General features: G+C 34.2%; 3 protein-coding genes across 3 annotated transcripts; 1 reads left to right on the top strand and 2 right to left on the bottom strand.

Annotated features, from left to right (window-relative positions):
- Positions 1-226: 226 nt before the first annotated feature.
- On the bottom strand, positions 227-3,270 carry LOC124456191. Its single transcript, XM_047006690.1, has 7 exons — positions 3,054-3,270; positions 2,368-2,645; positions 2,208-2,300; positions 2,099-2,138; positions 1,966-2,022; positions 825-910; positions 227-661 (listed from the first exon to the last, which is right to left on the bottom strand). Exons 2-7 carry the CDS (start codon positions 2,379-2,381, stop codon positions 382-384), a joined length of 570 nt encoding a protein of 189 aa, XP_046862646.1. The 5' UTR covers positions 2,382-2,645; positions 3,054-3,270; the 3' UTR covers positions 227-381.
- A 5,693-nt stretch (positions 3,271-8,963) lies between these two features.
- Positions 8,964-14,740, top strand: LOC124456174. Its single transcript, XM_047006676.1, has 5 exons — positions 8,964-9,030; positions 9,141-9,249; positions 11,732-12,728; positions 14,356-14,495; positions 14,710-14,740. Exons 1-5 carry the CDS (start codon positions 8,964-8,966, stop codon positions 14,738-14,740), a joined length of 1,344 nt encoding a protein of 447 aa, XP_046862632.1.
- Positions 14,741-16,688: 1,948 nt separating this feature from the next.
- LOC124456175 (transcription factor HES-1-like) lies at positions 16,689-18,952 on the bottom strand. Its single transcript, XM_047006677.1, is given in 5 exon segments — positions 16,689-16,970; positions 17,390-17,477; positions 18,208-18,225; positions 18,227-18,303; positions 18,835-18,952. Coding segments are annotated over 5 exon segments (399 nt in total). The 3' UTR covers positions 16,689-16,872.
- Between the last annotated feature and the right edge of the window lie 6,840 nt (positions 18,953-25,792).

A 25,792-nucleotide genomic window follows, 5' to 3' on the forward strand; every position in this document is an offset into this window, starting at 1 on the left:
GCACAATCATCAGCACAATTCATCACCGCATTCAACTGAAATTTATTGATAAAAACAATAAAGCAATAAAGTCCTGTTGAGGGACTTACTCCCCTTTCTCAGCCTGGTCTATTTTGAATGATAAATTTTAGTTCAATATGATGATGATTATTGTGATGACTGTTGTGTTAAATGTGGTGCCCATAATATATGGGTGCCCATCGTGGTGCCAAATTCACAGTAGCAATTGTAAGATGGATGCGAATGCGAGCAACGGGTCACCAAGAGCAGGTCAACTTATTAACAACATTTTAGCTCGAGTCGAAGAATTGTCAGAAGTTATTTCACCATGTCGTGAAAACTCTGAATTATCGTCTATAAACGAGGAAGTGGCGCGATCTTTTAATCGCGGAGGCCGAGGACACGACATAAATTTACAACAATCAACAGCAATGTCGAGGTGCAATGCACAGGTACCAGTTTTGCCACCGTTTCGTCCATAGAACCAAGGCAATATTTTCCTGCTATGAAGTATAACAAGCGAATTTTGAACAGCAGCAGCTCCTCAAGGAAAAAGCTATCAAAAATGAAAAAGGGGCCAAGTGGTCCTTTCATACGAGACATAGTCCTTTCGTCAGGGCCAAATGTAAACACTGTCCCCCGCCAAAGCGCAAGAGTCAATCTAGTGGAAAATGGTCATATCATTTTAGGCTTCCAGCTGATGAAAGAATGGAAGGGATATGAAGTAGAGATGCATGTGAGAAATGCGTTTAGTGACAAACTAAAAGATCACAATATAGATATTGAAATCGTAATGGAACCATTAAGCAACAGAATCAACAAACCTGAACATTTGAATGATCAAGAGGACCTGTGTATTGTGCAGGTATGCTTGTCTTGTCTGCCTTTTCATTTTTTCAAATACATTCTGCTAGAAATAAATTTACGAATTAGTCATTAAACATCATTTTTTATTGTTTGTCCTTTTTTTCAACATTTTTTCGTTGTAAAGGAAGAATCATGATAATTTTTTATTTTCATATGTAATAGGATGACTCAAGTGATGATGTACGGTGGTCCACAGGTGTAACGGCACAAACAAAATCTCACGGCACACACAAAACTTCTCACGGCACACACAAAACTTCTCACGGCACACACAAAACTTCTCACGGCACACACAAAACTTCTCACGGCACAAACGAAATCTCACGGCACACACAAAACTTCTCACGGCACACACAAAACTTCTAACGGCACACACAAAATGTCACGGCACACACAAAACTTCTCACGGCACAAACGAAATCTCACGGCACACAAAACTTCTCACGGCACACACAAAACTTCTAACGGCACAAACAAAATCTCACGGCACACACAAAACTTCTCACGGCACACACAAAACTTCTCACGGCACACACAAAACTTCTCACGGCCAATAGCTAACTTCATAAATTTTTTAAGTGTTTGAAACATAACTCAATGTACTTCCATACTCTCACCACCTAACCAAAAATATGTAGCTATGTGCTTGTGTAAAACAACGTAGATTATAAAATAAAAGCATTAAAACATGTGCGCTGATTGGTCTATAGCTGTGCTTGAATTAGCCAATGAAAACTGATCTGAGCTCAACCAATGAAAAGAATCAATCAATAAAAGAGAATTTGCAAATCAATTGTGAATATATTTTAGTGAAAAATTAAAACGTTTGTGTTCATTTGTCTGTTTTGCATTTTTGTTGTCTTATAAAAGAAATTAAAAATGTTTTTTGTGTTTGCACTGACTTATGCAGACCTCTGACATGTTTGGGACTGAGAACTATAGAGTTGGGGCATCCTTTGACCTCGGGATTGCACTGATCAGCTTTAAAGTTCGCCCAAAGATCTCCTTGGTTTGCATGAGCCGATGCAAACAAAGTAAACATCTTTTATTTCTTAAATGCATTTAAAATGCTTAGATATTTCACAATAAACAACTTACTTTATTAATAAATTCCAGTGCCAAAGTGAAATTACTCTTCTTTACAAGGTATGCAGCCTTGAAAGAGAAATGAAAAACATGACATGACAAGATGGCATGGATGTTGTCTATGTGCTTTGTGTATTTTACATACCTTCCCAAACGATGCATCAATATTCTCTGATGATTTAGCTCTGAAAATGGAAAATATTATATTGAAATATTGAAAATTGTAAAGTCTTTATGAGAAAACATTAACATACCCCTGTAAAGCCTCATCAAAATATTTTATGGATTTCTTAATGGCAGAATCTTGTGTACTTGTAAGATCAATCCATCCACATAAAAATAGTTCCCTGTATGTACATATGAAAGAAGACAGGTTAAATTGTGGTTATGATGTGAAAGGCATGTTAAGAAAACCTCTTTCGAACCATTGGACATTTTCAACATTCTGTCAACATATTCTCTTGCTTTTTCATGATGCCCTGTGTGCCATAAAAACATTACAGCAAAGTATAGCGCATTCTCACCAACACTTGTTCGAATCTTTTTCAATCTTGTTTCCAATTCATGTACACTTTCCTTGTCAATTAATTGTGCCTTTTTATGTACATAGATTAATGCCATCAAACAACACAGGACAACTTCTTCACTTTCTTGGATGGATTCAAATTCTCTAATGGCTTCTGACAGACAATCTGCAAGTCAATGTAACAACCATTATGAAGTATTGACAATACAGTATATTTTAATAAATATCATTGGATCATTTTAAATACAAAGAAATAGAGCTTTTAAGCAAGCACAAGCTAGTTTAGTGATGGATAAGAGACCAACCACAATAAATTGACATAAATTCTGCTGGCAAAATGTAAAGCTTCATGTGTGAAATGACAGGAGACAAAACAAAGTGAAAATTTTCTTATTTGAAGGGTGCAGTATACACAGACAGTTTTAAAACAGTCAGAATGCATCAAATGACAAAGTACTAGTAAAAATGGGGCAATCAATTACGAGAAAATCTAGAGAAAACCTGTTGCCATGGACTATGCAATGCAACAACTGCAGAATGAGAACGACAATACTCTACATTTTTAACAACAAACCTTCCATCAGTATTCCAAATGCTTTCCAAAATGTCAAAACCGGATCACCTCCGTGCTTCTTGTTTTGTAGGTGCCTGTAAAATCTTGTTCGACAATAATAGTCATCTGATGCGCGATAGATTTTTTGCTACTTCGGCTAGAAATATTGTGATACATCACTCTACATAACAATGTATCACACTACATCACAATGTATCACAATGTATCACAATGTATCACAATGCATCACAATGCATCACACTACATCACAATGTATCACACTACATCACAATGCATCACACTACATCACAATACATCACAATGCATCACAATGCATCACACTACATCACAATGTATCATACTACATCACAATGTATCACACTACATCAAAATACATCACAATTTATCACAATGCATAACAACGCATCATCTTTATTATTGCAATGTATCACAACATTACAATGTATCGCATTACATCACAATGGACTGTAATAGAGCATCACATGAGAATACAATATTGTGACTGATCACAGAACCACACTCGAGTGTCGTTATGTCTTGTCATGGAATAAGCATTGCGATAAATTCATAAAATAATTGACATATTTACTATCAGAAATCATAAAGATGGGAAACTACAGTCTCCTGCCTTTCTTCAACTAGATGAAATGTTCATGCTCTCTTTTGTCAACTTTAAAAGTGAGTGTTCGTCAAAAGTTCACTAATCTATGAACTTAATTTACGATCTGGCAACTGAACACCAATTGTCAACACTGCCTTCCCAAAATGAAACCCCACATAGATCAATGGAAACACAATGGCTTTGACTGCTTGAACCATTGGCTCGAATACAAAACACAATACTTTTGCATTTACGTCACGTGATGTGTTTGTTCTTCCATTTTCATTGTCGGATGTGGACGGTGTGTTTGAGTCGTATCTTCTGGTTCTAGATGTTGACGGTCTGCTGCGTTTACCAATTTCCATTTCAGACGTAGACGCTGTGTTTGAATCATTTATGCTGGTTTCGGTGGTGGACCCCAAGCTGTCTCTTGCGATATTTGTATCTAAGATGTTGAAGGCTAAAAAAATAATGACTATTATTATTTGGCTTTTCAATGACAAACAATCACACATTTAGTCAATATGCACTTTAGATTTCTTTTTAAATAGCATCTGTTCTTAAATAAATTTTTAAAGAAGCTGATAATGATAATACTTTGAAACTAACATAACATGACTGAAGAATAGCCAGTCTATTCCATTTGTAATCCTTTCGCACTTGCTTCCATCTGTATAAAATTAGTTGTTAAAAATGCTAACCTTCCGAAAAAACAATCCAATTCTCACTTCCAAATGCAGATTGTTTTATAATTACGCAATTTCTGGAAGCAGTTTCTACTCCATCTGAGCCTCTGCTGATCTTTTCACCATTTGCATTTGCATTGAAATACTGGCTTCGCCCATTGACCACCCCAATGTCGAGAGACTTAATTTCTTGTCTCACTCTTTTTTCATTCGGAAACAGAATACCGTGATCTTTTAGCAAAGCAAAAAACCATTTCAGTGCCACTGCTACTCCATTAAGTCTTACTCCACTTGAGCTTGACTTAAATGTCACTTTTGGATTTACCCAAGTGAGTAACTAGAAATGAGAAATGTCACAATTATTACTTTACGAATTTGGTCTATGTGCTATGAATTTATTACAAACGTTTTTGCAAGATATTTTGTGCTCTATTGCCTTCATTATTAAGTCCACAATAATTGGTTGTTCTGTATGAAGCATTGCATGAGACACTTGCGCTTGGTTGCTCTAGAATCGCTTCATCCATACTGGCAGGATTGTTTGTTTGAAAAAAGCGATGGCATTGCTTGGATAGAGATCATCAATACTTGCCAGACGTATTACCTATGTCATAATTGTGCAAGTGGTCATTGGCTATTACTCAATTTTTCATGTTATGTGGTTAATAAGGCAGTTACCTTCTCAGCAAATGCTACCAAAAGTGCATGATTTCTTAAACAGCGGTCGTCGATGTTCGGTGCTTCAATGGTAAATTGTTGACAGAGCTCATTAGTTCTCGTTATGCAGAGGTATTCGACAGATCTGCTAATTGCCACCATGGTCCCAAAAGCACTAGACCCTCTTTCCATTATTGCATTGTTTTAGAGTTTTGCGTTCTGTTGATTCTCGATTCCGAGAGGACTTCTTGCTCCTTCTTGAAAGGGAATTAGGACAAGCCTTCCAAGTACTCTACAGCACGTGAAAAATTACATTAGTGCAATAAAAAGCAAACTTCTTCCATAAATTTGGAAAAATCTACCTGGGGCCATTGTTCAATCCCTCTAAAGTTTCCCAATTGACTGCGAACATCGGAATCGTTCGAGGAGCTGCTTCGAAAACACATGTCCCGTCTTTGCCACTGTTGTAGAAAGAGACCGCAACATTTTAAATAACTGTATTTTTGTATTTTTACATGAAAATAATGAAAATAAATGTATTTTTACATGAAAAAAACGTCAGAAATTTTGTAATAAACGGGCATCACTTGCCAAAATATTGGGCATAATACAAAAGTGTCACATTTTGACGAAAAACATGCACCAGCTAATAAAAAACATAAGTATTGTGATGCAGTGTGACAACCAATCTCTTTGTAGCTACTTCAAGTTTTTATATAATTTTCAGTCATCTTAACGTTTAAACTTTTATACTTTCTCCTTAAAATGATGTTTTTCCAGCCACAATAATAAAGTTCAACAGTTTTTAAAGATGCATAATAATGCATCTTCCATTATCTTGTCCATGTATTTATTGACAATAGTTCAATAATGAAAAGGCGCATAAAATATTCATGTTTTTTATAGTTGGTGCATGTTTTTTGTTAACATGTGACACTTTTGCACTATGACCAATATAAAGGAAATTCAAATGGTACTTCACTTGATGGACGTTTAACACTCTCAATGTAAAAGCATAAAAATACTTTCAGTGTTTTATTTGTATAAAACGCAAATAATGCTTACCATCAAAAACTGCACTCTAAAAACATCCTGGTTAAAAAATCCTGGTTGAATGAATTTCAACCCCAATTATGTTAAGTTAACTCGGATTTTGGTTAAAACCGGGTTAATTTTTAGTTCAACACTGTAGTGCAGTTCACTGTATTAGGGAGTTTTAGCAAAATTACGACTACGAGAACGAGTACGAAATTTGACCGTGTAAGGGAATGGCACGAGGAAGTTTGTTGTCGTTGTCCTTCGTCAAATTTTTCTTTCTGTAAACAACAGAACGAGCCTTTTATTGTGTAAACACCGACGTTTGCGAAGCAGCTACGGTTCTATTTGTCAATAATGATATCAAAGAATCGATAATACTGGTTTTGCGAGAATATAGGACTCTTTAGACTGAAAAATCTTCACTATTTTAAGTTTTATGTACGATATATTTTACTATTTTATTGTTTGTTTACCTTTCACTTTGCGTACGAAATACATGAAAGTTTTGCAGGTCATATTTTCCTTTTAATGTACATCTGCGCTCAAAAGGGTTCTACATTAAAGCCTAGATGCTCGAAAATAGTACTGTAAACTAATTTCTTACAGAATGAAGAAATATACCTACTTTCTTTGCTTAAAAGACATCGTAGTCGCGACTACGAAATTTTACAAAACATCGTACTCAGATTGATGACGGCTACGTGTTTTGTTGTCGCTACAATGTTTTCGCGCCAAAATGACGTAAATCGTACTCGTAGTCGTACTCGTAGGCTCTGCTAAAACTCCCTACTACCAGGATCCAGGTTAAGAAAAATCAAAATGGCGGCTCACTAATTTTCGGGACGAAAAGTCAAAATTGTTTATAATTTGCGCCTTTATGCTTTTACAGAAACAAAAATAAAACAAACTTTTCGGGTGTCGATATACATATTTAGAAAATTTGAAGATGCCAATCGTTGGAAAACGCTATTTAAATGCTGTCATTAGTTTAAGGTGGGAAAACAACTAGTATATTGCATGCAGCTCATGACAACCTCCAGTGTTAAAAACGAAGCACTAGTCTGGACAAACACCATTGATCTTAAATAATTAGTTGAGAATACGTACGCTTCTTTTGATTGTTTGATCATAGCAAACGAAACAACCCTGTGCGAATTCCGGGGTTGGACGGCCAACTGAGATAAATAATGAAGAAAACCCTGTCATCTGAGACTGAGAGCAACTGCTTGGTTAAGCTTTCATGAAATGGGGAAAGAAAATGGCAGATCGAGAAGTAAGAACCGCTCGACACTTTGAACTTAGGCAATAAAGTTTTAGTGAAAAAGTCATATTTTAATTAATAACATTAGTAGCTACATTCATCAACGATACAGCTTTGTTGGTGTTGAAATTTAAAAGTTAGCAAACAACCATGTGTTAGATACAATATCTAAAATAATCAGTGTAATTCTAATCAGTGTATTTCTGAACAATTATGATTGTTCTAAGTGTTTTAAGTTATTGCACCAAATACCAGTTGCAATCTCCTCAGGCACTCCATTTTGTACCTGACAGTTATAAATTTACTCATGGAAATCTAAACAACAATTTTGGAATGATTGACCCTCTGAAAAATTGACAATTCTGGGAGACTTGTCACGCAGCAAGAGCTAAATAATCGTTTCGAGTCTATGCTTAAGCCTTTATAAACTGCGATGGCAGACCTAAGAGAATTGTCCTCAAACTAACATTACCCATAAGAGCCTGGTCTTGATAGAGGTCTGAGAAGCTAAGAGAAGAACAGTTAAATAGACAGACACTTGACTATAAAACACAATATTATATTAAATATAGTTTCACAAAATATAATTTCATCTCAATTCCAAAATACACTGTCTTCATGGTAAGTAGTCTTTGTCTTAATACTAGGTACAATCTCCAAAAGCACAACACTTTCTCTCAGAGCTATAAATATTCATGACAATTTATATGAGTTTTGAAATGCACAACAACTTTAATAATTTACTATCTTTGTAGACAAGTCACACAGGAAGAGCTGAATGATAGAGTCACACTACATGCTTGATAAAGTATAAACTGTGTTCCAGTAAGGGCAATGGAGGATTGATAACTGGGTTGCCAAAATTCATATATTTCTGTTATGTAATCTCTAATGGCAATTGATTTCAATAGAAACTAACACAGTAAAACAGGCATTTATAAATGTTTGTTCCATCTTACTAGTTATTATCAATCCTCGGCCACCCTTGTATTCGAGACCTGTGAGGTACTTGGCCTGAAACTAGCTTCAACGGGCATCAGAACCTGATGATTATAAAGATCAGTGAAGCTAGTAGAACAGTTAACTACAAACAATGAAATTTAGGAAAACAACCTTCTGAATTAAATATACTTTCAACTCATATAATAAAAAATTTCCATGATTATAACTGATTATAACACCGTCAATTATTATCTTCAAACTCTTTGTACTGACAAAAAGCAGCATAGCTTATTCAAAGAATGCCATTTGGTCCACGAAATTCAGTTGACGAGAAAATTATCGCCTGACTGTCGCCACAAATCAAAATATGACATTGTTTACATCATCGATTATCACCAACCATTTCACAGCATTATGGACTTGAAAAAAACTATAATACCAAAATCTTCTCTGGAAGAATATGAAAAGCCAGAAGCTTCGAATTACAAGCAGCTAAATACAAAGCCACATATAGTAATACCACGAACGACAATCAACCGAACGATAATCGACGATAATGCTCAATGAACAGTAGTCACATGACACGAGCGAGCACCCTCGGTATTTGACGATAGGTAACGATTGTCAAATTGCGACTTGCAGTTTTCCCGCCTTTTTTACTCTTTCTCGTGTGAACTGTACAAACAAGTACAACTACGAAGTTTCAGCCGCATCGAAAAAAGTTTATGGACAATTGGGTTAAAGAAAAACTTGAAAAGTGGAATCTTTCCTGCTTGAAAGATGTTTTTGAAGGTAAATAAATGCAGTGTTTATATTATTTAGTACTTAGCTTTAGCTATATTCTTTTGTTTCTTAGCTTTTTGTTCTTGAACCGCATGTTTTTTTGAATTGCATTTTTTTAGAAAATATGATTGACGAGGAGGCCTTTCTCATTTTAAACGAAGAAACCTTGAAGGAGATGAAGATTCCTATTGGACCACGAATCAAACTATTGAAAAAATCAAATTTCAGGTATACCAATGCTATCTTAATTCTGACTTTGGACAGTTGAATCGGTACACGAAAGCCTACCTAGCAACGCCTTAGCAACCATAATTTCAAACCAGAGTACAAACATCTAAAAGCAGTTTTTTATAGTTTCATTCACATATTGCTTTTTCAATGCCGATTTTCAAAGTGTTGAGAAGTTTGTACGTACAAACAAACATGAGATATTATTGGCTTTAGTTGTTTTTACCCCCTTTTACGAGATTCAAAACTACAAATTGCTTTGAGTAACATAATTTGAAGAGCTAACAAACATGGCTTAAATTCAAGCCAACTCAATATTTTTTTCTTTGCCCGATAACAATACGACAAAAACTTTGAACGATCGTACGCCAAAATTCCCGAAATGACATCACTGAAGGTATATATGACTGATGACAACCAACAAATTTAATATCAATAAACAAAAAAAAGCACCAGGGACATAAAAATGAATAAAACTCGCAAACTTTAGACGAAAATAGGCTAATAATCAGAACAACATAAATAAAAGTTTCATAGCTAAAGTTCATTAGCAAATATACCCAATAGTTTTTATAACTCAGTTCTTGTACAGCATTAAGAACAAATAAGTATTTTGTGTATAGCTGTGAATATAACATGTAACAAGCAGAGAAAAGGCAGTTGCTGATTACATGGCTACTAACTATGATGACTCGAAGAAATATTTTCTAATAACAGAAAAGTCCATCACTGTCATCTTCTATAAATATGTGTGACTTATGTCTGTACAAACACATTTCTTTAGCTGGTGTTATAAAGAGAAACGAAACGACCTCTTCCTTTGCTACCCTCAATCTCTCAGTTTAAATTCTGTAAAAGCAAGGCCATTCAAATATTTAAATCCTTGCACATAGAACACAATATGAATCAATTTGAGAAGAGTTCATTATTTAGTTTTCCCAAGTTCATTATATAAAATTGGTACATGAAATAAAGCAGTCCATGCAGTTTGTAAGTTTTGAATCTCGTGGAAAGTGGTGAATGTTCATAATGTCATAATAGGAGTGATTTATTAAGCTCTTTTGCCTGTATAAACTTATTAGGACACATTTCAAAAAGTCAAAGTTTTTGTTTTATCTGGGTGCTAAAAGTATGAAAGTACTTTTGTTACAAATAATGTCAAATTCTTGGGAGATGAAGTGCTTTTTCTTTGTTTCTTCTTTATCTTATACACCCTTTATATTAAGGTTTTCAAGGTCGAATTACGGAAGGTATATAAAAAAAGTGGACTCTTGGGAAAAGTTCTCTGTAATAAGATGCGCATGGAATAAGCAAAAAATTTTACTGATTTTAAGTTCTCCCAGGATGACTCACCCTAGGTTTCAAATATTTTTCAGTTGCCGGCAGCTTTTTGCAAAATCGTTATGCCTATAACACTTTACATAAAATGCCACTCTGCCTAAAATATTATTTAATGTTAATCCTGACATTCAAATTCTCATAAGTAAATTGTTTGAACCCGTGAGTATCGTTACATGTTAGTAGATGTAGATCGTCAGGTTAGTAGAGTCCCGAGAAGAACTGTTGTTTTTGATGTTGACTGACGTTTCGACTCTGAAGATGACTACTGCTAAGAGTGTCGGAACGTCAGTCAACATGAACAACAACAGTCCTTCTGATGAAAATAACATTTCCACAACAAACTTTTCGTTTCATTTTCACTTTAAATAAATAAATTGCATGGACTCTTCTTCATATATCTCATAATATAGTGAAATGACGTTATACATTTGCTTCCAGTGCAACCAGTTTGTATCCCAAACAAAAAAAGGTCTGATGGGGGCACCTAAAAAACGAGCATTTGCTGAGAAATGGGTGGATGTTTACAAAGCCTGTAAAATGTAGTCAAGGTGGTTGCATGCGCAATTTCCGATAAACTAAAGCATTTGTAAAACACATAGAATCTGATCATGTCATTGCAAGGAATGACGACATTATTGATGATGCAATATGTTGTGAGAGCATCGAGGAAGGTGGTGATGATTAGCACCCTATACTGGATGCACTTTTTACGTAAATGTCACTAACTCTGTTACATTATTTTTGGCAAAGATGAAAGCTTCCAGTAGCGTCGTGTAATCAACGATCGAACATGTTGTGAGCAGCTGCCAAGAACTTTTTTCTGACATTATTGGAGTGTTAAAGTTTTGAGACAGAGCAATACTTGAATAATCAAAACATCATTCCTGATGATCTGAAAGTAAAAAACCTCATGACTATTTTTGACAAGTCTGCAAATCTGTTTATAGATGGAGACACTGCATACAAATAGCGAATACGTTTTGAAAAAAGTAGTCATTTTTTAAAGCTTCCTGAAGTCCCAGTAAGTGTTGCTTACTATCCACAATAAAATTGGGAGACAGATCATGTAGATCAAGTTGCGAAGCAAATTACATTTCAATACGTTCCTTTTGCATGATCTTTTCAAATGCATTCTCGACAGTAAGGGATTCATGAAAGCAATAACTGAGCATTGCCCAAGTAAAGATGATGTGCTGAAAGACTTTCATGATGATACTTTCTGCAAACAACACAGATTTTTTTCTAAAGAAAATACCGTCAAGCTACTTCTGTTTGTTGACGATTGTGAAGTGGCAAACCCATTTGGATCGAAGGCTGGTTTGCACAGAATAACAAATGGTCTACTTCATTATATTGAATTTACCACTAAAGCTTCGTTCCTCTCTAACTGTTTTCTATTATCATTATTCAATGCTGGTGATTTTAAAACATATGGTTATACACCTTTTTTGCAACTACTTGTTGATGATGTAAAGTTTCTTGAAAAGGAAGGAGTCTTCATTAGCACCGATCATTTCGAAGGAACTGTTTATGCAGGAATCACACAAATAACCTGCGATAACCTTGGAGTGAATGGTATTTTAGGATTTCTGGAGAGTTTTGTTAGTAATCATTTCTGTAGACATTGCAACATGCATAGGAATGAAATGCAAAGAAGTTCAACCGCTTGCCAGGAGCAACTTCGTACATTCATTAATTATGAAGAGCACTTGCAACTGAACAGTTACGCAGAAACAGGCATTAAATCACCTTGTGTTTTGAACGAAGTAGAAAACTTTCACGTCACCTCTAACTATGCACCAGACGTTATGCACGATCTTCTAGAAGGTGTTTGTGGGCTCGAAGTGCATCTCGTACTAGCACAATTAATTCGGGAAGGCCTTTTTGATCTTGATTTGTTAAATAGCCGCATCACTAGCTTTGATTATCCAACAACCGACTTAAAGAACAAGCCAAGCCCAATTTCAAACAGTAGACTGCAACAACCAGACGGTGCATCCGGGCAAACTGCTGCACAGATGTGGTGTCTGTTTCGGAACCTTCCTCTTCTCATTGGTGACAAAGTTCCGGAAGGACATCCATTCTTTGAACTTTTACTTATGCTTTTAGATTGCATGGATTTCATATTTTGTCCTGAGGTAACAACAGAAGAGACATACTTTTTGAAACATCTTATAAAAGAACACCATGAGCTATTTCTTGAACTTTTTACAGATCGCACACTTAAACCAAAGCATCATTTCATGACTCACTACCCTCATCAAATAAGACTTTTGGGACCCTTACTTCATTTCTGGACAATCCGATTTGAAGCGAAACACCGATTCTTCAAACGTTTAGCCCATATTGTATGTAATTTTCGGAACATTTTGAAAACCCTGGCTTCAGACAACAAATGTTTCTCTGTTATAATATTATGAGCAAGAAAGACCTATCTGAAGTAGACTTTGAAGTCGGACCTGGATCACAAGTGGTAGTTGAATATTAGGATGCAGCAGATTTGATTGCACGAAGACTAGGTATTCTCGTGTCTGACATCGTATATCTTGCAAATTGGTGTAAACTTCACGGTATTAAATATACCAAAAATCTTTTACTTTTAACTGGAAAAAGTGATGATATGCTACCTGTTTTTCAACAAATTGTTTATGTTATTGTTAGTGAAAATAATAGTGCGCACTTTCTTACGCGGAAATGGAAAACAACCGAGTACCATCGACATACTCATTCGTACGCAATTGAACTGCCAAATGATCCAAAGTGCTCGATCATTTCTTTGAACGATTTGTACAATTATTTCCCATACCATGCCTCAGAATCATATGATGAAGAAGACTTGCATTCTCATGTCGTACTTCGTCACCGCATTCCTTGATGCCGCTCAAAATATTAATAAAGAAGTTTAATATGCTAACATGATGCTTAATAGGAAATAGTTTTGAAGGACGTATAAGAGTAATGATTTCTTTATTCCATTGACTATATGCTTTTTATTAATGATGTTTAAGATTAGAGGTTTATTATCTGTAATGTCTTTTTTGGTTAAATGTTCGTTTCTAAAATAACATGAAAAATTTAAACAATTTCATTGGTCAAGAGCTATAAATTATAAGAGGTCATGCACTTTTTTCATTACATAAACTACGTCATCCCTGCGAGTAATTCTACAGGTAATAGAAAAGTTTTGAGTACAATTAGGGATGATCGTGCCCAAGTGAGTTTTTTAAAGAGTAGCTCAAGTCCAATTTAGCCGTAATAGCATAAGAAATTATACTTTAACTCAATAATAATATGCTTTGAGGTATATCTTGATAGTACCGTTAAACTTTTCTCGCTTGGTTACTCTCTATCTTCTCGTAACTGTATGCTGTTTTGTTATCGTCTTTGCATTTTTGCAGTTCTTGAATTTCAAACGATTGCAGATTGCATTTTGTAAAATCTTTCTTTATTACAAATGACATCATGTTGCTTTTAATACAATTACACTTATTCACATTAAACACTAAATTAAATTGAACAATATAAACTTTCTATTGATGCTATTTATTTTATCCAATATAGGAATCTTCAAGTCCCCGAGTTTACTTGTCAGCCAAAAGAAAACGAGGCAAAGCGTTCAGTAGCAGCAAATCAGTCTATATTTGAGAGCTGTGGGGCTCAAACTTTTCAACCGAGAAAGAAACCCAGGAATGATTTTGTAAGCATTAACACTTGTAGAGCAATTAAACATCAAACACACTTTTTTATCTTTTTCTTTTTTTAAAGAATATAAAATCGATTTTGGAAGAGTCCGAAGTTGGTGCTCAAGTGATTTGCGAACTGGATATGGATAAATTAAGCAGAAAAAGCAGAATCAAGATGGTTCAGATACTAGTGGCTTACATAATTAATCAGTTTGGAGAAAGGTTTGTAAAAATATGAAAGACTAAATTCACCACTTTTACTGCAAAATGTAAGTCTACCTATGATGTCATCGTAACAGTAAAAAATCGTAAAAATAGAAAATCAAAGAGTTGTACAAATTAACACAATAGTAAAATGAGATTTTAGCAATTAAGCGTCGTGTTCGAGAAACATGTAAATGCTTATACTTTTTATAAAGTATTTCGTATTTTGTAGACAAACATTAAGAAAGTACTTGAAAAGATGAGCGAATGGCAGTTGGCTGCTGAAAATCTAAAATCTCTCTTGCCTGACCATGATGAAGTTTATGAAGCATGGATAAGGAAAATGGAAGCATTCACAAAGATTTTCCTCTCTTGCAATTACTTTCCAGTGATGCGTTGAAGGTTGGTGAAAGGTGATATCATTTGATTTATTCTTTCTGTTGGCGGATACATGTGTTATATGTGTATACTATCGGGGATACATATGTATTTATGTATACTATCGGTGGTTGTACATGATAATACATAATCATGTAAATTATACTTATTATTGTTATATATTTAAATATATTATTAGTTAACCAATTAGTAAAATGCCTTACTCATACATGCATGTGTATGTTAACCACAATAACAGGAAAAGCTTACGTATAGGACGTGGTCAACCTACTGACCACAAACAACGTACAGGATACATGGTTAATCAACTGACCACAGTTTGCGCACAAGCGGTTAATCGTACGTCATTGTGCAATCACATATAAGCCGAGAATCGAAAGTTGTAGTTATGTTGGTGCTTAGTAGAAGTCCACATCAGAAGAAAGCTCATGTAAAAGAAGACGAACTATTTAAGAAAAGAATCAAAGAATCCAGATTTATATCCTATCCATCAACGAAAGAGTCACCGAAAGTCTGAAAGCAGTTGTCTAGATAAGTTTGAACATTTAAACATTTATGTTATAACGATTTTATCAAAATTATTAGTATATTAAATAAATATTTAAGAATTGACAACAACTTCTCCACAAGGTTTTACTCCTTTTGTTACGAGCAATTGAACCAAAAGCGGCCATTTGTTATTAGTCGGGACGTTCGTAACAAAATTGGGGGCCCACCCGGGAAAGAACTCTTTCAAGTTATTCAATTGAACAGAAGTCAGAACGAAAAAGAAAATAGAATCCAAAACAAATCGAAATCATTTCAACAACAAAATTTCACATCAATATTTTATAAACAACAAAAGAGAAAATCATTTATTAAAGTAAACTTGTGGACCAGTTGTTTCAACATGTCTGCATTTACACCAGAAGAGTTTATGGTGGAACCAACATATGAGAATATTCTGAAATTAAGAAAACATGATCTAAAAGCTTTAGGGAAATATCTTAAGGTCGAATTAAAAAGTTCAATGTCTAAACGCGAAATACAGCATGTAATTTTAAAAAGATTATGCAACGATAAACTCGTTGATGAAGCAGTTTTAGAAAACGAAAGTATTTTCATGCAAAATACAAGAGGTGAAGTAGATAGCATTGCTCAAACAGATGTTAGTCAGGAAGAGTCAGACGAAAGACAATGGCAAAGAGAGGAAGAAGAAATAAGGTGGAGAAGAGAACGCGAAAGACTTGAATGGGAGCGTGAATGTGCACGCGAAGAGAGAGCGTTTAAGTTAAGAGAACAGGAGATAGAACTAGAAAAATTAAAACTTCAAGCCAAAAATACACATGCTGAACATTCTAAAACAAATTTTGACATAACCAAGCATGTAAGAATGGTTCCACCGTTCCCGGAATCGGAAGTAGACAAGTACTTTTTGCATTTTGAAAAAGTCGCCGAAAATTGTAAATGGCCCAAAGAAAGTTGGACCATGCTTTTACAAAGCGTTTTGATAGGAAAAGCTAGAGAAATTTTTTCTCAAATGTCTGTAATTGATTCTGCGGATTATGACTTAGTAAAAGATGCGATCCTGAAGGGTTATGAGTTGGTCCCCGAAGCCTACAGACAAAAATTTCGTGCTATTAGCAAAAATATATCTATAACTCACTTAGAATTTGCTGAACAAAAAGCTCAACTTTTCGATGGATGGTTAGCTTCGGAAAAAGTCCAAGATTTTAAAACTTTGCGGCAGTTAATTTTAATGGAAGAATTCAAAAATTGTATCCACTCTGAAACACGAATTTTCCTTAACGAGCAAAATCAAACGAACATTGATGTTGATGAATTGAAAAATATTTCTTTTGAAGACGAAGGTTCATTAGTGATAACTGTTGCAGGCAATTGGTACATTGGTAGATTGTATTGTTTTGTGTGTTGAATGGTTTGATGGTTACTGAATACAGCATGACAAGTGTTTGAGAGATGTGTAAGAAGTCTATTACGGACTTTAAGTTGTAAATCAGGTGTATCCATAAGATATTTGTTGATTTCCATAGCGCTGTGATTGAAACCTGCTCTGTAATGAGCCAAAGCAACAGGATCTGTTATGGTTGATTGCTAAAGAAAACGAAATTATACTAAACAGATAATCTCCAATGGATGTCTAGTTATGAAACAATTTGTGTCATCACTATCTCTTTAATTTTTATTTAACGAAGATTTTCTATTGCCACGGATTTAAGCTGTTAAAATGTTCATGACAATAGAGGTCAAGTTCAAATGTTCTTTGTACTATGAACAATTATGTTTTTGCCCAAAATTCTTTTGAGCATTTTGTTGTTGGTAAAAACGGCTTTTGTTGTTGGTAAAAACGATTTTCGAAAAATGTCGCACTGGTGCCACTCTGACTGAATAAAAAAATATTTGAAAATTTCTTCGTTGTGGTTACTAATTATGTTGTGCAAGTGAAATAATAGAAAAGACAGTAATCTTGTTTTAATCTGTAAATTAAACTAATTAAAAGAAAATGTTTTTACCTTTTACTTGTTGCATTCGGATGGATTTTAAATACTGCACGGTCATTTCTAGTATGTCAGCTTTTTCTAACTTTGAGCAGCAAGCCGTCTAAATGTCATTTATAGCTATAAGTTAGTCTCACATGTTTTATTGAGTTGTTGGAGTTATTGTAGAAGGAAACTAAAACGATTTTATGCAGAAATTTAGTGTCTAACAGCAGGCGATAAATTCTTTAACAAGTGCTTTGTCAACAATTAATGCATCTAACTGCTGCATAAATTACATTTGCCAAATGAAATTGTATACTTTGCAATAAGCTCAGCTTGAATTTTTTGATATTATGTTGATTTGTTTTTAAAGTACCATCCTATGAATTCCTTTTCATGAGAAGTAATTGGATTACGAGATTCATAATTTTAATTTCCGTGAGCCAAATTTTTCTTGACTGTCTTATCCCATCACAAATGTAGTTGACAATTTTTTTAATTATTCTTCTAGTAAAACGAAGATATGAAAGAAGAACAGTTTGGAGGCTATAAATCTATCTATTTAAAGAAATCCAACCGACTTAACGTTTCCTCTTCTATACAAACACAAGGTTGGTAATTGTCGTTATATAAACCATTGGATAAGGTCATTGATTTAACTTCACTTACAAAATCAACATGGTACTAATCCTGCTGCATAAACACCGTAAATAAATAAAAAGATAAATGATTGATGAATCAATTTATGATCATCGCCAATGATCAGACATGTACAAAACTGAAGTAATCACGCATTGAATTTATCCATCTCACTCCATACAACCGTATTACTACAACATAACATAACTTACATCTCTTTTCCTTGATTCTTAAAAGCAAATTTTTCAGTTCGTTCAAACTGTTATTTATTCTCTCGCGTCTTCTTTTTTCATAACTGGTTTGGACGACTATAAATACAAAAATGCACGAATTTAAATACTTCAAGTATTGTGACAGAAATCTATTATATGTTATTGATTTAAAAAATCATCACTATCACTGAAATGCACCCCCCGGCCACTCAAAGCTTAAGCAATGTATATATATGAACGATTTACCATGGATGCATGTGATATATCTTTATAGTTTTTGTATCATTGTTGATTTTGTTTTATTTAGGCTGTAAAGTATTTCATATAAAAGCAATCAATTATATGTAGATACATAAAAATCATACGAATTGATAATTCGATATGTAGGTACTAGATTTTAATATTTCGCTTATTTGTGTCCTCAATATGAATCTTGTGTGCATAATTATAATGTCCTTAAGTGAGAAACGTGTTGAAAAAACTCCAATTAACATTAACAAGTGCATGGCATGGACAATATTTAAAATCCTGAAAGTCTATCGTCAAGTGATAAAAATACTTTCAAAATGATAATTGGTAAAGTAATCGCACTTTTAAGTAAATATGTTAGGATTCAAAGCGAGATACCAACGAATATAACATTGTATAGTGTTTTTGAAATGTCGACAAAAAACTTTTTCGTCGCAAATTTCTGATTGTTTGGCGGTTTCTGTGCAATATACGTATTATATAGCTTTTCATACATCGTACCAATAATATAAACACAAGTTATTTTGCAAGTAATTATATGCTAGCTTATTTCTACCAAACGTGAACCCAAGCGATTTATCATTAACTATAACCCGATAATTTCATTTCTAAACTTTTGCGCTTTCTGCTAATATATTTATATATAATTATTAAACGAAGCATGGTGTCACATAATTTAAAGTAAATTCTTTCTTAATTCTAATTTTGTGCCACCTCTAGATGTTTAAAGTATTATGGAGGATATAAAATACTATAGAATTGTAAAGTTTGAAAATATCCGAGTGAATAGATCCAGAGTTATGAGTAATTTTCTATTTTTTTGCGATTTCTGCTAATATATTCATATATAATATTAAGCCGAGCATGGCGTCCGTGTCTTTAAAGTAAATTTTTTCTCATTTATAAGTTTTTGCTACCACCAGATCTTTGATATATTATAGAGGATATAAAATACTATAGAATTCTGAAGTTTAAAAACGTTGGACGTAATAGATCAAGAATTATGACTAATTTTTTAAATTTTGAGGTTTTCCCCTAATATATTTATGTATAAGTATTAAGTCAAGCATGTCTTCACATAAGTTTAAAGTAAATTTTTTCTATTTTCTAAGTTTGTGCTACCTCCATATCTTTGAAATAATGTAGAGGAGATAAAATCCTTTAAAATTGTGAAATTTGAAAATATCCAAGTAAGTAGATCAAGAGTTATGAGTAATTTTCTAAATTTTTGCGCTTTCCGCTAATATATTTATATATAATTATTAAGCGAAGCATGGTGTCACATAATTTAAAGTAATTTCTTTCTTAATTCTCAGTTTTGCCACCTCAAATCTTTCAGATATTATGGAGGATATAATATACTATAGAATTGTAAAGTTTGAAAATATCCAGTGAATACATCCAGAGTTATGACTAATTTTCTAAACTTTTGCGCTTTCTGCTAATATATTTATATATAATTATTAAGTGAAGCATGGTGTCACATAATTTAAAGTAAATTCTTTCTTAATTCTAAGTTTGTGCCACCTCCAAATCTTTCAGATATTATAGAGGATATAAATTAATATACTATAGAATTGTAAAGTTTGAAAATATCATCATGGTCAGGCAAGAGAGATTTTAGATTTTCAGCAGCCAACTGCCATTCGCTCATCTTTTCAAGTACTTTCTTAATGTTTGTCTACAAAATACGAAATACTTTATATGTAGTCAATTGTGATGAAAGTGTGAATATTCAGCATCTTTTTACTCATGTAAGTTGCTAACAAGAGGCAAACTTAGTTTCTTACAGGGCGATATGCAGCTCAATTTCACATCATAATCATTCATTTCCGACGCCCTCTAGTGCGCAAGACCATGAAAGTTTTAATATTTTAATAATAATATTGTCAGCTGAAAGACAACTTCAAGATAGTAGAGACGTATGATATAGAGAAAACATAGGGATCAGCCATGAAATAGCCCATCCTAAACTAAAGGAAAAACGAATATAAACTTGCCATATGAAGATCTATCTTCTGATTATTCTTTTTTACTTTTTTCAGTCTCTTTATCTTAATTTCATACGATTCATTTCTACGTCATTGTTCATCATACTATATATTCATCTCACGATTGTTTACTTACATAAAATGAAATTAATTAATAAGCCGTTTTTACTTATTAGCAGCTAAAATAGTTAGAAAAGATCAGGGGCCGGTTGCACGAAGCCTGGATAGCGTTATCCATTGGATGAAAAAATTTTTACACTTGTAAAAAAGATGTTTATATTTTTTTAAGACAAAGAAATTTTGTAGTCCTCGAAACAATATTTTATTTCAGTGAATGCACAGCTCAAATCTACCCAGTGGATAGCTATGGTGCCTAGTCATTTCTATGTTTTACGGGGGGTCGAAGCGTCAAATTTGTCGGCAAAGTGGGCGTGGTATGGTCTTGGTTTGGACTTAGCATTAAGTGAAAATATACCGATAGATGACCAATTTTTGCCGACAAAACGATGATTGGGTGGGTGCACCCATGATCCACCATTCGCGACTGCTCTGATATTCTGTTCTAACACAGTTACATTTTCAATTCTGTCATGTCCGCATTTGTGTAATTTGGTGACTTCCCTAGAGCGGTTCATATTGTATTACTCATAGGCTAAAAGCGCAATGATATCATTCTCGCATCATGCTATGCGCTCAGTCACGGTGCTTTACCTTAAAATGGTGTTTGAAGCCAATGTTCGATTTTCTCGCCGCACGCTTCATAATACTTCCACAACTCATAACGTACGTCAACGTTCTTCAGTATTTGTAGAAGTTCATCTTTACAAAACTTATTGCCTGAAATCACTTCTCTGTATTCCACGAGTTCGTCCAAATCATTCATATAACCTCTAAATGTTCTCGAAGCTAAAGCGAAAAAAGTTGAATTTGACTACCGAACATGTTCGACAGTTCGAAATATTCTTAAATGTGAATTCTCTCCTCTAGCAAGAATTCTACGATAAAACTAAGCTGAAATTGTGAACTCTTTCTTCCAGAAAGAATTCTCCGAAAACACTTTCACTGTGCCATAATTGTGATTCTTTTCTCTCTTGAGAATTCGAGTTCCGTGAAAACAGTTCGTGAGTTCAGTAGACATGAAATCATGAACGGCAATCTTTACCTTCATTAAACTTGACATCATCAACGAGAAATTGTTCTCAGAAATCAAGAACTCTCCGCTTGTTGCCCTTTTACCAACACGAGCTTGATGCTCAACAGACTAAAAGAACACATTCAATAAACAGAGATGAGCAAGATGTCCTCTCCTGATACATAGACGGTATTGTTATTGAACATTATATGTAAGTTTGTGGTTATTTATGATTATTAAATCCTTTTCTATGTTATTATTACAGTTTGTTTCTATGCAATGATGTGAGATATTACTGGGCAATAAGTTAAACGAAATGACAAAACTTTATACAATCGAATATAGCTACATAGTTTAAAAAAAAAATTTGTTAACCTAGACTTGAAAATTATCGTATCCTTCACATCACCACGTTACGTCATGGAATCAGAGGTGTAACTAAGTAAATTGGGAGGAGGTGTATATTCATATATTCAGTTATGCTCTACTGATTTCTTTTTGAAATTCAATTAAGACGAAATCAGTAAGGCACAACGGATTTTATAAGAATACCCCTCCCCCCCACACACCTCACTAACGTTCTAGTTACTCCTCTATGGAATAACTATGTGATTGACAAACTTATCACATCACATATACTGTTTTATCGTTTTCGTTTTAAAATAGTGAAATATACCAAAATATTTTATTCGATGTTCCTCCAGCATAAAACAATAGAATTGCCATGAATAAGCTTTGATCTAAATTTACATAGCAGGACCAAACATTGCGGGCTAAAGCACCCAACTACTAAAAATGCTACGTAGTTTCCGCGACTAACGAATCATGGAACATCTACGCATGTCATAACTTGTTATTTAGTTATCAATGTTATTTAGTTACGTGTTTTAGTTGTAGATCATCCAGGTTAGTAGAGGCTTTAGCAGGACTGCTGGTGTTGATGTTGACTGACGTTTTGACAACCTGAGCGGTAGTCATCTTCAGAGTTCATGTGTCATTGCGTGTAGAGGAAATGTGTCGGTGTGTGGGCATCAATTGTGTATTGTCATCGTAGAATAGGCTCAAATAAATAAATTGCTCGTTCGTTTTTAGGTTGTGAATAAGTCGTTTTATGGTGTCGGTAATTGTTGTGATCTGTTTAGTAGTAATGTTCTAATATTACTAATATTACTTAGTTTTGCCAAATGCGTAGTTACGTGATGTTGCAAGCTGCTATTTTTGCGTAATGTTGGGTTATGTAATATTTTAAGATGTTATGATATTGCTATGTTGGGTTACGTAATGTTGTATAATGTAATGTTGCTCTACGTTGGGTTACATAAAGTGATATTGTAAGTTTTGTGATGTTTCCGATAACGGGCTTACGATGTTGCTAAGTTGCCTACAATGTTGCTGAATGTTGAGTAAAATGGAAACTTTATCAAATATTACACTGCAAACAGTACCGGTAGGCATGTTGATAAAACGCCTAACAAGCTGTTGAGCCTCGTCAATGAACTTCTTCGACATATAAGATCAGCAACCATCTTGGAAAGTTGTCGAAAATGGAACCAAGTTTCGGAACGATGCTATCTCTGATATTTCGGCAATCAACCATTAATAAACCATTAGTTGTGCAGATTGACTTCGTGAACTGTTCTAATTCTACCATCCAGGTATTAATCTAAGTTGTTTCTAAAAATGTACATAGAAAATGTCAGTTAATTTCCATGTTCTTCAGGTTTCTCAGTCAAACAGGCTGCTGAATGAATTTTGGATCATTTTAAAAGCATATTAATAGCATATTGATGAAAACACTTCCCTGGAGACTTATTTTCAATTGATGATACATGGCATTTATATTACATCTTGCATCCTTGAAATACAGTGCGGTGAGGGAGGGGAGGGAGGTTGTAGTGGATGACGAATAATCTCCACTGGACAAGATGACGAGGATCAGATTGAACTTTCACACGAATATTCTGACCAAAACTGAGATGACAAAGCCGATGTGACAAGAGCGTCACAGTGACAACGGCTGTATGAAGCTGGACTGTATAATTATGTACAATTTCATTTTCTCCTTTCTGTTTCCTATTTAACTTTTCGTCATCCAGTAAAGTTGAAATTTTACGCGGTAAAAAAATGGTGGTGTGCTGAGGTTGAGGTAATGCTCGAGGTATAATAAGACTTTTGGTTTAATATTTGTAGGTAATATACGTATTTGAATGTTTTATGCAGTGCGGTGTTTGAAATTAAATGAAGATATGATCTTTCACTTTGTTGGACAATTTAAGCAATTGTCTCATAAACCTGAAAAATCAGGTGACTCAACGGGAATCGAACCCATGACCTCTGCGGTGCCAGTGCAGTAATCTGACCAACTGAGCTATCATGCACACAGTGGTGAGCAGGTCAATTTTGTTGGCTCATGTTTTCTCGTGAAATGAATGTCATATGAATGTTTTATGCAGTGCGGTGTTTGAAATTAAATGAAGATATGATCTTCGCACTTGTTGGACAATTTAAGCAATTGTCTCATGCGAAGATCATATCTTCATTAATATACGTATTGTTATACACCTTATATCATGCAAAGAAATCTTGTCACAATCATGTTCAACATGTCTAACATGATATGAACGTACCTCAATAACTTCCGTCGGCCTTCCACGCCATGAATTTAACACGGTATTATTCCAAGTTCGAACAAATTTATGAACCTCAAAGAGTCTTTCGTTGCTCCTTCAGAACTCGAACACTTCTGCAGATGCAGCATTGACAATTTCCTCCTGTTTCCGAAAGGCATGAACGATATCTTCACTAAAACATACAAATGAATATATCAAATGGATGGAATAATCTAACTAGATAGTCAGTAATGTTTGTCGGACGAAAGAAATATATAACATAAAAATATTGCCACTATGCAATTATGCAGGACCGTGAGAACAACAAATTTCAAAGAATTGAATAATGGTAAACTTCTGAAATTACACATAAAAGTTAATCTGTAGGCTGGCTACGCAACTGAACATATTCATCTTTAGTATTACCATACAGTAGGCTAATCTAGCCACCATGAACGAAAACGTTGATGAGGAAAAAAAGACCTGTTTTTTAATTGCAAAGTACGTAGCTACAGTATGATATTAACCTACATAGTTTGCAATCAATCTATTTTTCAATTACCAGCACTTTTCTTAAAGAAAATGCATGGTTAATGGAGATAAATATAAGATAACTGCTTTCTCAATAGAAATATACGCTAATATATACGTAGACAATAATATGCAGGAGCGTAGGGAAGGAAAGTGAGGAAAACATAGACAGTAGGTAACAGAAATAACTTTTCGTAGATACAAAATCAAGTTAGAAGTGCAAGTTATTTTGAAAACTCTCCGCTGGTCTTTGAGAGCGCTTTATATCACGCAGTATTCAACTTTGTGCTTACTTCTAAATCGCTGCGACACGTTTGACGACGCCTATGTAAAAAACACAGGCCAATTTTACAGGTATAAATTAACTATTGCATTCCGCTTCAGTATCATAATGTTAACAAAAAGATCTGATACATGGTTAGTTCGTATGAAAGCATTCGTGGAGATTTACTTGTTGTACATTTTGATATGATAAAAAAACAAATGAAAATTACACAAAAATGCTCTTCTCTCAATGCAAAACTTACTCTTTGAAGAATATTCTTAAGTTTCTCATATGCAACAGGGCTGGTGGATGCCTTCACTTGCAATTGCATTGTTTGTCCTTGCACAATCATACCAGGTCTTGGTTGAATTATTGACTCCACTTCCATCGATATTTCCAATAAACAACTTACTTTATTAAAAATTCCAGCGCCAAAGTGAAATTACTTTCTTTACAAGATATGTAGCCTTGAAAGAGAAATGAAAACATGACATGACAAAATGGCATGGATGTTTTCTATGTACTTTGTGTATTTTACATACCTTCCCAAACAGTGCATCAATATTCTCTGAAGTTGGAAAATATTATATTGAAATATTGAAAATTGTAAAGTCTTTATGAGAAAACATTAACATACCCTGTAAAGCCTCATCAAAATATTTTATGGATTTCTTAATGGCAGAATCTCTGTACTTGTAAGATCAATCCATCCACGTAAAATAGTTCCCTGTATGAAAGAAGACAGGTTAAATTGTGGTTATGATGTGAAAGGCATGTTTAGAAAACCTCTTTGAACCATTGGACATTT

This window comes from Xenia sp. Carnegie-2017, unplaced genomic scaffold (genome assembly GCF_021976095.1).
Source record: "Xenia sp. Carnegie-2017 unplaced genomic scaffold, XeniaSp_v1 HiC_scaffold_43, whole genome shotgun sequence".
In the NCBI taxonomy this organism is placed as follows: domain Eukaryota; kingdom Metazoa; phylum Cnidaria; class Anthozoa; order Malacalcyonacea; family Xeniidae; genus Xenia; species Xenia sp. Carnegie-2017.